The sequence below is a fragment of the Bos indicus genome, chromosome 1 (assembly GCF_029378745.1).
Source record: "Bos indicus isolate NIAB-ARS_2022 breed Sahiwal x Tharparkar chromosome 1, NIAB-ARS_B.indTharparkar_mat_pri_1.0, whole genome shotgun sequence".
Lineage (NCBI taxonomy): Eukaryota > Metazoa > Chordata > Mammalia > Artiodactyla > Bovidae > Bos > Bos indicus.
Window position 1 is genome coordinate 98,893,743 of NC_091760.1, and position 15,121 is coordinate 98,908,863.

The window sequence follows — 15,121 nt, forward strand, 5'->3', positions numbered from 1 at the left end:
TGCAGCCATGAAATTAAAAGACGCTTACTCCTTGGAAGAAAAACTATGACTAACCTAGACAGCATATTAAAAAGCAGAGACATTACTTTGCCAACAAAGGTCCATCTAGTCAAAGCTATGTTTTTTCCAGTCATGTATGGGTGTGAGAGTTGGACTATAAAGAGAGCTGAGCACCAAAGAATTGATGCTTTTGAACTGTGGTGTTGGAGAAGACTCTTGAGAGTCCCTTGGCCTGCAAGGAAATCCAGCCAGTCAATCCTAAAGGAAATCAGTCCTGAATATTCATTGGAAGGATTGATGCTGAAGCTGAAACTCCAATAGCTTGGCCACCTGATGCGAAGAACTGACTCATTTGAAAAGACCCTGATGCTGTGAAAGATTGAAGTCAGGAGGAGAAGGGGACAACAAAGGATGAGATGGTTGGATGGCATCATTGACTCTGTGGACATGAGTTTGAGCAAGCTCCGGGATTTGGTGACAGACAGGGAAGCCTGGCATGCTGCAGTCCATGGAATATCAAAGAGTCAGACTTGACTGAGCAACTGAAGTGAACTGAACTGAAACTGTTTTTTTAACATATAGGATATTTGAATAATATACGCCAAAGAAGATATAAAGATGTTTAAAATTCAGAAGGCAGTGAAATCAGTGTAGGGCCCTAGACCTCTGGCTTCAATTCTTTATATCTGTATAAAAGTACTGTTCCCAGATAGAGCAAGCATAACTACTAAATCGTGCCACTGAAAGTTTGGAAGGTCTATGACACGAAAGCTAGAATTCAAAGGGATTTCTGTAAAGCAAAGTTCAGTGACCTTCCTAAGTCAGAAGAATTTTTCATATGTCTTGGAAAAGGCAGAATCAAAAGGCAAAAGATGAAAGACATAAGACAGGAGATAAGAGATGAAAAAGTCTTCATCCTGTGATTCTTGGTTTCATTCCCCCGCCACCCAAAAAAAAGACTAGAGTAGCCTCTTTAAGGTCTTTTCTAATTCTGTTCTTCTATGATTCCAAGTATATAGAATTCTCTATTTTGTAAATATCCCTTCCTTGTTTTGTTTGGTTACCTAACACATAATATAGCTAGGTTCAGTTCAGTTCAGTCGCTCAGTCGTGTCTGACCCTTTGTGACCCCATAAATCGCAGCACACCAGGCCTCCCTGTCCATCACTAACTCCCAGAGTTCACTCAAACTCATGTCCATCGAGTTGGTGATGCCATCCAGCCATCTCATCCTGTCGTCCCCTTCTCCTCCTGCCCCCAATCCCTCTCAGCATGAGTCTTTTCCAATGAGTCAACTCTTCGCATGAGGTGGCCAAAGTATTGGAGTTTCAGCTTTAGCATCACTCCTTCCAAAGAACACCCAGGGCTGATCTCCTTCAGAATGGACCGGTTGGATCTCCTTGCAGTCCAAGGGACTCTCAAGAGTCTTCTCCAACACCACAGATCAAAAGCATCAATTCTTCGGCGCTCAGCCTTCTTCACAGTCCAGGTTTACTGTATCTCAAATAACCAATAGAGAATGTAGTTTAGCTTGATATAATATGAATCATTACTCTTAGGGGATTGCAATTTATTAATTATTAATTTAAATATATATGTCACATAGAATTGGAATTGTTTAAAAGTAAGGAAGATGATATTTCTGAATGCTACAGCTTATACATTTATTTTTAATAACTTGAAATTTTTAATGGAGTTTTAACAGAAAATGTCTAAAATATATAATCCAAAAGGAAATTCTCCACAAACTTGAACCACTATCAACATAAATAGGTGTGTGTGTGTGTGTGTGTAGAACTAGAGATAATTTATGTTAAACATTTAATAAGTGATATAACCATCATTAGTAAATAATAGATCATAATAACTCTAATATCACCAGAATCCACATACTTCAATTATGACGTGACAACAACTTATGCAACCATTTAGCAATTCTCAAAAAGAAATTACATTCATTCCAGTGTGCTATTAAACATTCTTGCTTTGGAATTTTTAATGCATTTAAATAATCCCCATGGGTTGTTCAAAATATGGTATATAAAACTACTATAAAATGCCCAGATGTTAGCAAAACTTTAGTCTTTTATTTTTCTAACACACATTTCTGTATGCCTTTTATAATATTTCATTTAAAAAGAATATATTTGTATACCTATGGCTGATTCATGTTGAGGTTTGACAGAAAACAACAAAATTCTATAAAGCAATTATCCTTCAGTAAAAAAAAAATTAAAGAAAACAACAAGAATATAATTTATTTCACAACTTCCTAATTGTCCTGAATATTTAAAAACAATTTACTCAATTTCTCATATTAAGACAAAAAGAAAAGCAGATCTCTTGAGAGTTTCAACATTTTACTTTGCATTTCAAAGTTCCATTTTGAGAAAAACTTACTGACTCAGGGCAAATTTGTGGGAAACTATAAATTAATATAGGTCTTGCTTAGAATCCTCTCAGGCAGTTACTAGAAGCGCCATAAAAAGGTGTGATCAGGATATCCAGACCAAGTATGTTTTTGAAGACTCAAGTATACATTTACTCCCATTTTCCACAAAAAATGTTTCCTGGGACACTTGTTTTTCAAAATTCTCCTCCAAAAAAAAAAAAACAAAACAAAAACTACCTAAACAATTTGGAATTTTTTGCATACTGTGTCTTCCTATTTGAAATTCACAAATCCATATTAGCACTCCAAACAAGTATTTCAGTGAAGTATATTATTTAATCCATGTTTAACCCTGAGTTTTCAAGTCGTAGTGTTGTTCTGACTATAACACTCCCACAAGTCTCCTCTCCATCTCCCTTCTCTTATTAAACACTATTCTTTTCTAATTTCATGGAATACGTATTGTTTGAGACAACAAGGCTTTGAGAGCCTTTGTACTATGGCCTTGATACTGTGACTGAGTCAAGGCCAGAGTGGAGTCATGGGTAGAGATATTGAAGAAAAGAGTACAAACAGGAAATTCACGAGGGTTGTTTAAACAGAATTACAAGTTGGATTAATATTTCATAGAGCAATGAATGTGCTTATTTTTGGATTTTTCTTCAGTACGTTTAGAAACATGAAAAAATGGATAAGCTACAACTGTGACACATGTAGCAAACAATGGCTGCTTTTCTTATTGCATGATCCTTAAGAAAAGCATAATTGTTTAAATAAGAAGAATGTCTTTGTTTTCAGAAACATCTAGTGAAGGAAGAAACTATTATAGAAAGCATATTTTCAAATAATCAAAGCATTCACAAACATATGAAAAACTTCAAAAGTGCAGGCAATATATGATTAAGCATTCAAGTAGACTAATAATTTATACTGAGGACTCTACATATTATTCAACTGGAATCAAGAAGTTCTTCCTATAAAAAAAGAAATAATCCTTGGTGATTGTAGCATAACAATGTGAATGTTCTTAATACCACTGAATTAGATACTTAAAAATTGGTAAAATGGTAAATTTTACGTTATATGTCTTTTACGACAATTGAAAAAAGAAATAATCTAATCTTATTTTCAGACATCATTAAAATAGCAAGATTTTTTTTTAATACTTGAGAGAATTACACCTTATTATAAAATCAGATTCTTAAAAATGTCTGCAAACTCTCCTCTCTCACTGGGAAACACTTATCTTGACCAAAAGAGAAGGCAGTAGTGGATGGTGAAAGAACATATTGGTTTCAGAATAAGAGAAATATTTTCTTTTTTTTTCTACTTCCACTACCTAAATCTCCATGCCACTAGAACTACAAGAATAGATTTGAAAGTGGACTTCCTTTTTACATTACAAAAAAATAATAGAGTTTTCTATAAATGTAAATGGTATTTCACACGTTTTTTAAAAATATTTCATTTCCTGTAGTGACATTAAGAGTAAAATCTTGTGTGTGGATTTTTTAAAGTTAAGTAGGATATATTTGATTTATCAAAGTGTGTGTTAATATAGAAGCATTAACAAATTTATGAGAAATAGACTTAGGAAAGGATTAATGAACTCTAAAACTCACTGCAAAGCTAAGAATGTTTAAAAACATAGTTCTCCTTGGCTAATGTCTTATACTAGACTGTAAATTTATGAGGGCAGGGAATACATCCATCTTGTTCACCACTATTTTTTCATGCTTTCAATAGTACCTAGTGTTGTAAACAATAAATATTAATATCTCTCAGTGTATTAATAAATTCAGACAAAAGTTAAAAATACAGAAAATTGCTTTTTAGGTAATAGTTAAAAAGCAACACTAATGAAGGCCATTTTTCAGTCAATAAACGATTTCAAATATTACCAATGGATTATATATCTAACCAGTTACAAGTTTGATTATTCATCAAATATATGTTAAACTTAGCTACCAAATTCATCCAAGTCTTACGTATGGAATTTTATTTACAAACCAATGTTCTCCATTTCAAGAGACTGATATTGTCAACACTTAAGCACTTAACATCCAATTATTCACATGAATCTTTTTGTCTGATGGACCACTGTTGAACTTTTCTCATGAGGTCTGAGCAATAAAGTTATATTTCATAGATATTCTTATAGTCTTTTCAAGTAGAGGCATTATGAAACTTTACATATTTTTAAGATATCCAGTGGAAGAATATAAATAAAAATGTTAATATTTGCCATTTGAATTAATTTTCTTCAAATTTTAAGCTATTTGCACATAAATATAAAAATAAGAATTATTAAATAGTGTTTCCTATAATCCTGACAAAGCTTTTAGAGATGAAAGAGTGTGTCAGTATTTGTAAAAGTATAGAAAAGAGATATCTACTGCTTTTAAACAGATTTCTTTGACCTTAATTATTGTTTTTTGTGTTTTGATTTAGGAAAACTAAAACATAAGCAGAGAAAGTAGGACATAGTTTCCTCATGATTAGCAAAAGAGTCAAAACTTTGGAATCACTTTGAAATCTAATTTAAAAACTCAGCTACTTGGATTTTTTTTTCTGTTATAGAACCATGAAAAGTTATTTCAACTGAATTGAATACATAACTCCTAGAGTGTAGACAGTTGCTATTATTTGTTCACTTCATCAAAATGCTTTTTTAAATTCTTGCTACATCTGTATTACCAGGTCTTGGAGAAACCAAGGTGAAAGAGGCCCAGGAGAAGCCAAACCCTCTTTGCTATTTCTAACAAAGGAAATGCCATTCTTGCCACTAACTCTTGGAATGATTTCCAAGTTCTCTAAAAATAATTTAACCTGTGTCAAATAGCTGTCTCATCTGGAAAACTCAATAAATGAATGTAGAAGTTAGAAAGAGCAAGAGGAAAGTTAGGTGTTAAACTGAAATGGTATATCCCAGGCTTTTTAGATTAAAACTCCAAATTAGCCAGCACACTTCCATACATCTGCTCACTTTTCTTTAAACTTGAGCTATATTATTGCAGAAAAGCATAGTAATCCCCACTCTGCTCTTGTATTTCAAATGAGAGACTGAAACATAACAACATAGGCACCTTTGAAAGAGGTATTATGGGTGGACGAATTTCTTTTGGGGTCAGCATTTCCACATTCAAAGAGCAGATTATATAGGGAGAAGCAGAAGGAATAATAAAAAGTGTTTCTACCCAATGACAATGATTCTAATTTGACATTGAACTTTAGTTTTAAAAAGACATGTCTATTGAATCATGCTTCACTTTAAACAATAGTTGAATTTAAAACTTTTGTGCAAAGTATTTCTTGGTAGCCAAATTATACTTCACTATACCTCAGTAGCTGTTGACAAGTAGAAAGCTCAGGTAAACCCTTACAGAAGTAAAAAGTATGCTATATTTATTCAGAAGTGTGGGTCATTGTAGACTATCTTCTTGATTGGAAGCATTTTAACATGCCAGTGATTTAAAAATGAGTTTTTTAATTCTGTTACATGATTTTATAAGGAAATTCTATCTTATACTTTTCCATCTGTTAAATTAAGATTAACGTTTATTATATGCTGGTCCATGAATGAAATGTCATTGCCTAAATGATTTTTAGACATCTGTTAGTGTCCTCAAAGAGAAAAAACCAGAATATTTTTAGAACAGATGATTTACCACATGACTATTAACTTTTTGTAGGGTCCCACTTAAGATTTTTCAAGGTGACTAAAAGTAAAATGGAAACCTTCTGGGTTTTAAATATTTTTCTATTTTCCTTTTTGATATGAAAGGGAAATCTATAAAAATTTTGTAAAGAAAAGGGGCTATGGTAACTTGCACTGATTCCTGTTGAATGGTAGAGCTATGAAAGCCAAACACAGTTTGTCTAAAGGGTCACATGACTATGTGACTAGTGATTCATGCAATGACTCTGCTTTCCTACTCTCATAATTAGTTTTAGAGCTTGGGGTGGAAAAGGAGACAAAAGAGATCATATATGGACTATCTGCCATTTGCCATGAATTGTGCTTGACATTTTATATATGGCTTCTCATTTATAAAGACTTAAGCAATGCAGAGGGCTTCCCTTGTGACTCAGCTGGTAAACAATCTGGACCTGAGTTCAGTCCCTGAGTTGGGAAGATTCCCTGGAGAAGGGAAAGGCTACCCATTCCAATATTCTGGCCTGGAAAATTCCACGGACTGTACAGTCCATGGGGTCGCAAAGGATCGGCCTGAGAGACTTTCACTTTCTCTTTCAAGTAATACATAAGAAAAAACTCAACCTAAAGAAATCTCTTATTTTTCTTTTTTCCTGCCAAATTATTTTGTGTCTTACTAAGTGATAAAATCTCTAGTAAGGAAGAGAAATCTGGTATCTTGCTTTTCTCCCCTGTTTGCAGTCACTGTTTTTGTAAGTCTTGAAATGAAGGGAGTTCAGTGGTAGATGGCAGTGTGAGAAAGAAGCCTGCTTATACTCTTTGCAGGTAAGATGAGGAAAGCTGAGAGAAGTTTAAAAAATAAAAGGTAAGGAAAATGGTCAAATATTCGGAATAAGGCATAGTTTTCAATTGACTGGATAAAAATAGTTAAAATGACTTTAATTGTAAACATAAAACTTTAATTTCAAATACTATAGATGGAGACTAAAAAAGGATAAGTTGATTGTAACTCTTTTAAGACCAAAGCAAATTTAGACGCAATCCTTGAGGATGTTATCTAATTATATCTTTCATATTATTTAATAACAGTAAATTTGACATGGCTGTCTATTGTAGATATGATATATCTCTGTCAAGTGTGCTGAGATATAGGAAGATAAATGTTAAGTAACGATCAGAAACTAGTGAATTGATACACCAAACATTTTTCGTAAATCTCTGTCAAATCTTTCTTCAGATTTTATTTTAAAGTTTTAAATATTTTATTTAAAATTTTATTTAAGAGCTTTAAATACTATATTGTGTACATATTGTTTTAAGTCAAATATATAGTTATGTAATTTCAGTATTCTCTGTTTATCCTATTAGATAACATGAATAACAACATTTCTAATCAAGAAAATTATTGTTATTTAAAGTGAATTAAGCAGTCATCTGAAATTTTAAACTCTTATAAACCAGTTGAGAGCAAGAATATAATCATATTTATTGATATGTCTCTCTGGGGCTCATCACATGGCTCATGCTTACACATGTTATAGAACCAACCTAAATGATGAACAGCTTGAGTCAAGATTACAGTGTGGATTAAAAGCTTACTTCCAATCAGGTCCTACTCCATGGGTAATCTGTGGAGCAGGCTAAGCACTTCCCTTGATCAGTTGTACTCACTTTTTCTTCCTGTCTGCTGACCAGTGATGAGGAGAACACCATTAAACATTTTGATGATTCATTGTAAGTCTGCACGTCATACTTTAACCCTGATCTTTATGTGGCTAAAGTCTTAATAGCCTCCCACACCAAAAGTCATGTTTGAAATACAATACATTAACAATCTGAAGCTGACTTAGCTGTGAAGCAGGATACTGAGAATAAATAGATGAAATTCTAGACATTTCTAAAGAGGATCCAGCTACTTAATGGTCACTGAGGTCTTCAGTGAATAGGTGTGAATATTTCAGTGCAGTCCAACCTGAACTGAAAAGCAGTTCTTACTTCCAAATTTAAATACCTCCTGTGCATATAAAAAAAAGAGTTTCATTTATTAGTCCAAAATGTTACTACAATTTGGGACCTTAAAAAAACATTCTCTTTTTCTTGGGCATGTTCTTCAGCGAGTTGGGAAGGGTAGGCTAGAGAGTGGAACTTGTGCTTGGAGGCCATAAAGTTGAGACGTCCTGTCTTTCACCTCACAACAGGCGAGGCTGGGCCGAAGATGGTTGAGTAAGTACATTTCTCTGCCAAAGTTAAGATGATGAACCATGGGTGAACCTCAGCAAAATTCTATTCATCCGCTGAAAAGCTGTTAGCATTTGGTTACTGAGGATCATCCAAACCATCTTCCTCACAGGTTGGACCCATTCTCTTTGGGGGGCAATTGCAGTGCCCATTAAGAGGGTCACAGTGAGCTGTGTGGGTGCACCGGCACTTCAGAGAGCAGTTGGGTCCGTATTGGCCTGACCTGCATTCTGTGAGGGGGAAAATAAAAACAATACCAATTCAAATATGCATTTCAGTCAGTCTTTTTACTACTATTTCTTGGAATTCAATAAGATAATGATAGGCTTGTAAAGAATTCTGGTTAACCATTGGTATCTTTTTCCCATGCTTAGAATGTTATATAAGAAAGTAAGGACTTTAATGGGAAACAGGAGGAGGCTGAAGAGTGTTAAGAAAGTCAGTGACAAAATCAAACAGATGAGAAGACAGGACAGCAACTGATATTTTCAAAATGCCTTCTCAAAATTAGATTATTTGATACAGCTTATAGTAGCGCTTTGTGAGGGACACGAGGAAAATGGATTAGTTGTCTTGAGGTCAGAAAAAGGCAACACTTACCCAGAAAACACAATATATGAAATTTGCCTTTAGGTTGAAAACACAATTACTTGTGCTTATGTTGCTGAAAATGAAATGACGTTAAATTCAATTTTTTCATCTCTTAACATATGTTGAAAGGATTATAGATCTCATGGAGGATCCTGCTATATGTACTAAAGGGTTATAACTACCTTTAACTTGAATTGCATTGTGATCACAATCAGTAAATAAATGAAGAAAAGGAATTAAAAAGTGTTAGCTTTATTGAAACAATAAAATATGGACTAAAAAAAGTCTCCCTTCCAAAATCACACCCCAACCTGCATATTTTGTCTTAGTCTGATATCCAGCAGAGACTTAGCAGAGAATTAACAGGTTCTGTTTCTGAAGGATTGTGAGCTTGGGAAGAAAGCCAAGCCCAGCCCATGGAAACAGAAGATGGTTTCACATTTCTTAGGCAGTCAGGCAAGACTGGGAAATAACTCAATTTACCAACGTTTAAGGACCAGAGAAACTTAACTTTGCAATAATAACATTCATCTAGCTCTATGCCATTTTTCAAAATGGGTTCCTAATATATCTTAATTGGGTCTAACAAACACCTGTGAGGTAGGAATGCTGGTGAGGTAAGCTTTCTCATTCTGGAAAGAGATGAACTAAGGTTTGAATGTCTTAAGGGAACTTCTCAAATGTTAGACCCCTGGAAAATGGCAGAGGTGAATTTCTAAGTTCTCATTCCTTATTCTGCAGTACCATGTAGAAAGACACCAGGTATTAAGCATATGGAAAAGAAAGCCCAAAGCAGAAAGTGGAAAGCTGGAAGGCAGAAAAAATTAGAGACAGCAATATAAATACAAAGATACAGACACCTAGAGCAGATTCTAAGTCTGTGAGCAAAATTTTGTTAAACGTTTCTTTCTGGTCTCAAAATTCTTTTTGCTGGGTTAGAGATTCACCCTAAATATTCCACAAGCAGTGCATGTTTATTTTAATTTTCTTTCTTGGATAATGAAGATAGATTTAGGCATGGTCTAGCTCTCATCTTAATTAACTAGTTGCATTTAAAATACGAGATAAAGGAAAACATATGTCAATTTTACAATTAATTCTTTTGACAGAGTTTCAACATGAGTAAACAAAAACTCAATTCCTTCCTAAATCAAGGAACAACAGGTAGGCAGAAGGAACTTGGGAGGTGATGCAAATACTACTCTGAAATGAATCTTTTTTTTTTTTAATCATCAAACTTTATGAACAAACAAAACAAAACAAAACTCTGTGTCATTTGGAATTTAACCTAACACACCCACCGCTGCCTAGTGTGTGGAAGGATTACTTAATTTGGTTTTTAAGACCTAGTTTTCTTGTTTGAAAAAGAGTTATGAGTCAGGATCTCTCCTGAGCAGTTCAGAATCTGATTTTAATTTACAAAAATACCACATTTTCATGTTAATAACGATGTGTATTTAAGACATCTGTTTGAATGTCTGCAAATGTTAATTTACCAAGGGGGTGGGGAAGTAATCCAATAAAAAGCTGCTACATTCTTTTATGAATTAATATTATGGCTGTTTAATAGGTTCTTTACCAGAGTTCAAATTAAAATGAGGTCTTTTATCTTTATAGTGCCTGCACAGACACAGCTGTTCACAGTTAATATCACAGATGAACTGTGCCTAATTGAAAATAAAAATGCAAATAAAAGAGCCCACAGTACGTCTGTGTAGGCCATGGGTACCCCAAAGAGCTCACAACAAGAGAGGCCTTGAGGTGCCCACCTAGAATTAGCAAGTTAATACAAAGCATCCACTGTCACATGGCAATTTACTTGTGGATGAAAGAGACTATGTGATAGCGAATTTAGTCCATAGAAACTCCATACAGTAAGGTTTTAATTTTCAGCTTGTCCATCAGCTCTCCTGGTTTAGTGGCTAGTTTTAAGTCATTGCCAAATGTTGTCAGATAGAACTTTCTGAAATGATGAAAATGTTCTATACCGAGCTATTCAATACTGTAGCCACTAGTCATGTGGCCACTGAGCACTTAATGTCATGTGTGACTGTGGAGGTGAATTTTAAATTAAATTAAATTAAACAGCACTCACTCTGGTTAGTGGATGAGGCAGATAGACACCTGAAAGCAGTTCCTATCTCTTTCTTTTCCTTGAGAGGCAGTATCTAGTGGCGATGTGAAAAGTCTAATTCTGGATCCAGACTGCTTGTTTCAAATCCCTAAGCTCCCATTTACCAGCTATACCCCATGTCCAAGGTAAGAGAAACCAAAGTAAGATGGTAGGTGTTGCGAGAGGGCATCAGAAGGCAGACACACTAAAACCATAATGACAGAAAACTAACCAATCTGATCATATGGACCACAGCCTTGTTTAACTCAATGAAACTAAGCCATGCCGTATGGGGCCAACCCAAGACGGGAGGGTCATGGCGGAGAGGTCTGACAGAATGTGGTCCACTGGAGAAGGGAATGGCAAACCACTTCAGTATTCTTGCCTTGAGAACCCCATGAACAGTATGAAAAGGCAAAATGATAGGATACTGAAAGAGGAATTCCCCGGGTCGGTAGGTGCCCAATATGCTACTGGAGATCAGTGGAGAAATAACTTCAGAAAGAATGAAGGGGTGGAGCCAAAGCAAAAACAATATCCAGCTGTGGATGGAACTGGTGATAGAAGCAAGGTCCGATGCTGTAAAGAGTACTATTGCATAGGAACCTGGAATGTCAAGTCCATGAATCAAGGCAAATTGGAAGTGGTCAAACACGAGACGGCAAGAGTGAACGTCGACATTCTAGGAATCAGCGAACTAAAAGGGACGGGACTGGGTGAATTTAACTCAGATGACCATTATATCTACTACTGTGGGCAGGAATCCCTTAGAAGAAATGGAGTAGCCATCATGGTCAAAAAAAGTCTGAGATGCAGTACTTGGATGCAATCTCAAAAACGACAGAATGATCTCTGTTTGTTTCCAAGGCAAACCATTCAATATCACAGTAATCCAAGCCTATGCCCCAACCAGTAACACTGAAGAAGCTGAAGTTGAATGGTTCTATGAAGACCTACAAGGCCTTTTAGAACTAACACTCAAAAAAGATGTCCTTTTCATTATAGGGGACTGGAATGTAAAAGTAGGAAGTCAAGAAACACCTGGAGTAACAGGCAAGTTTGGCCTTGGAGTACGGAATGAAGCAGGGCAAAGGCTAATAGAGTTTTGCCAGGGGAAAGCTCTGGTCATAGCAAACACCCTCTTCCAACAACACAAGAGAAGACTACACATAGACATCACCAGATGGTCAACACCGAAATCAGACTGATTATATTCTTTGCAGCCAAAGATGGAGAAGCTCTATACAGTCAGCAAAAACAAGACCAGGAGCTGACTGTGGCTCAGATCATGAACTCCTTATTGCCAAATTCAGATGTAAATTGAAGAAAATAGGGAAAACCACTAGACCATTCAGGTATGACAGAAATAAAATCCCTTATGATTTTACAGTGGAAGTGAGAAATAGGTTAAGGAACTAGATCTGATAGACAGAGTGCCTGATGAACTATGGACAGAGGTTCGTGACACTGTACAGGACACAGGGATCAAGAACATCCCCATGGAAAAAAAAATGCAAAAAAGCAAAATGCATGTCTGAGGAGGCCTTACAAATAGCTGTGAAAAGAAGAGAAGTGAAAAGCAAAGGAGAAAAGGAAAGATATAAGCATCTGAATACAGAGTTCCAAAGAATAGCAAGGAGAGATAAGAAAGCCTTCCTCAGCAATCAATGCAAAGAAATAGAGGAAAAAAACAGAATGGGAAAGACTAGACATCTCTTCAAGAAAATTAGAGATACCAAGGGAACATTTCATGCAAAGATGGGCTCGATAAATGACAGAAATGGTATGGACCTAACAGAGGCAGAAGATATTAAGAAGAGGTGGCAAGAATACACAGAAGATCTGTACAAAAAAGATCTTCATGACCCAGATAATCACGATGGTGTGATCACTGACCTAGAGCCAGACATCCTGGAATGTGAAGTCAAGCGGGCCTTAGACAGCATCACTATGAACAAAGCTAGTGGAGGTGATGGAATTCCAGTTGAGCTATTCCAAATCCTGAAAGATGATGCTGTGAAAGTGCTGCACTCAATATGCCAGCAAATTTGGAAAAGTCAGAAGTGGCCACAGGCCTGGAAAAGGTCAGTTTTCATTCCAATCCCAAAGAAAGGCAATGCCAAAGAATGCTCAAACTACCGCACAATTGCACTCATCTCACATGCTAGTAAAGTAATGCTCAAAATTCTCCAAGCCAGGCTTCAGCAATATCTGAACTGTGAAATTTCCAGATGTTCAAGTTGGTTTTAGAAAAGGCAGAGGAACCAGAGATCAAATTTCCAACATCCTCTGGATCATGGAAAAAGCAAGACAGTTCCAGAAAAAACATCTATTTCTGCTTTATTGTTTATGCCAAAGCCTTTGACTGTGTGGATCCCAATAAACTGTGGAAAATTCTGAAAGAGATGGGAATACCAGACCACCTGACCTGCCTCTTGAGAAACCTGTATGCAAGTCAGGAAGCAACAGTTAGAACTGGACATGGAGCAACAGACTGGTTCCATATAGGAAAAGGAGTTCGTCAAGGCTGTATATTGTCACCCTGCTTATTTAACTTATATGAAGAGTACCTCATGAGAAACGCTGGGCTGGAGGAAACACAAGCTGGAATCAAGATTGCCAGGAGAAATATGAATAACCTCAGATATGCAGATGACACCACCCTTATGGCAGAAAGTGAAGAGGAACTAAAAAGCCTCTTGATGAAAGTGAAAGTGGAGAGTAAAAAAGTTGGCTTAAAGCTCAACATTCAGAAAAACGAAGATCATGGCATCTGGTCCTATCACTTCATGGGAAATAGATGGGGAAACAATGGAAACAGTGTCAGATTTTATTTTGGGGGGATCCAAAATCACTGCAGATGGTGACTGCAGCCATGAAATTAAAAGATGCTTACTCCTTGGAAGGAAAGGTATGACCAACCTAGATAGTATATTGAAAAGCAGAGACATTACTTTGCCAACAACAGTCTGTCTTAGTCAAGGCTATGGTTTTTCCAGTGATCATGTATGGATGTGAGAGTTGGACTGTGAAGAAGGCTGAGCACCAAAGAATTGATGCTTTTGAACTGTGGTGTTGGAGAAGACTCTTGAGAGTCCCTTGAACTGCAAGGAGGTTCAACCAGTCCATCCTAAAGGAGATCAGTCCTGGGTGTTCAGTGGAAGGACTGATGCTAAAGCTGAAACTCCAGTACTTTGGCCACCTCATGCGAAGAATTGACTCATTGGAAAAGATTTTGATGCTGGGACGGATTGGGGGTGGGAGGAGAAGGGGATGACAGAGGATGAGATGGCTGGATGGCATCACCGACTCGATGGACGTGAGTTTGAGTGAACTCCGGGAGTTGTTGATGGACAGGGAGGCCTGGCGTGCTGTGATTCATGGGGTCACAAAGAGTCAGACATGACTGAGCGACTGAACTGAACTGAACTGAATCTTGGGGAACTTACTTAACCTTCAGCGCCCAGCTTCCTCACCTAGAAAATGGGCATAGTGATAATATTAAAGGCATCTAGTATAAGCGAAAATGCCTAGCTGATAATATGCATTCAATATACATTAATGGTTTTCTTGAGGATTTAGATGAATCCACAAATGCATAAAGCACTGCCTTTAGTGAGCATTTCATTGGAGACTGTGTCCTGTAGCTTCACCATGATGTCATGTGGATGTGTATTCTGATGAATTTAGTTTATATGTGACCAAGTTCAGGTACTTCTATCATGACTCCATTCAGAAAATGGAGAAAGGAAGCAAGAATGAATTCAAAAAAATTTTGCTGAGGCTATCATGCACTAGACCTAATTCTAAATGTTTTTGATAACAGATAAGTAAACATGGATTCCACTCTCAAGAAACTTTTAGTGCAGATTGTAGAAACAAACTTGTAGAAACACAAGGATTAAAGATACAAATGAAGCAGATTTTCAGGGAAGAAATGTCAATATCAGTAAGCTCCTGAGTTTGAAGAGCCAAAGGATTCCTAGTTAATACTCAAAACCTCTTGGCCTTATCCTGTAAGTCTGCTCAGAAGGGAAGAAGGAGGGGTTGGAAGGAATGCAAGACTATTAATGAGCCACTGGAGGTTCCTTATTCTGGACTAGATACAGATGTTTACATATACAGTATCACC

The 15,121-nt window shown here is 36.3% G+C and overlaps 1 protein-coding gene across 1 annotated transcript in view; it reads right to left on the minus strand.

The window, feature by feature from the left end:
* Positions 1 to 7,356: 7,356 nt before the first annotated feature.
* The window catches only part of LOC109562912 (multiple epidermal growth factor-like domains protein 6), a 694,041-nt gene continuing 686,276 nt past the window's right edge, over positions 7,357 to 15,121 (minus strand). The window contains exon 26 of the mRNA XM_070783699.1: positions 7,357 to 8,515. Coding sequence (XP_070639800.1) covers positions 8,364 to 8,515 — 152 coding nt within the window. The 3' untranslated portion in view covers positions 7,357 to 8,363. The remainder of the gene's footprint in view (positions 8,516 to 15,121) is intronic.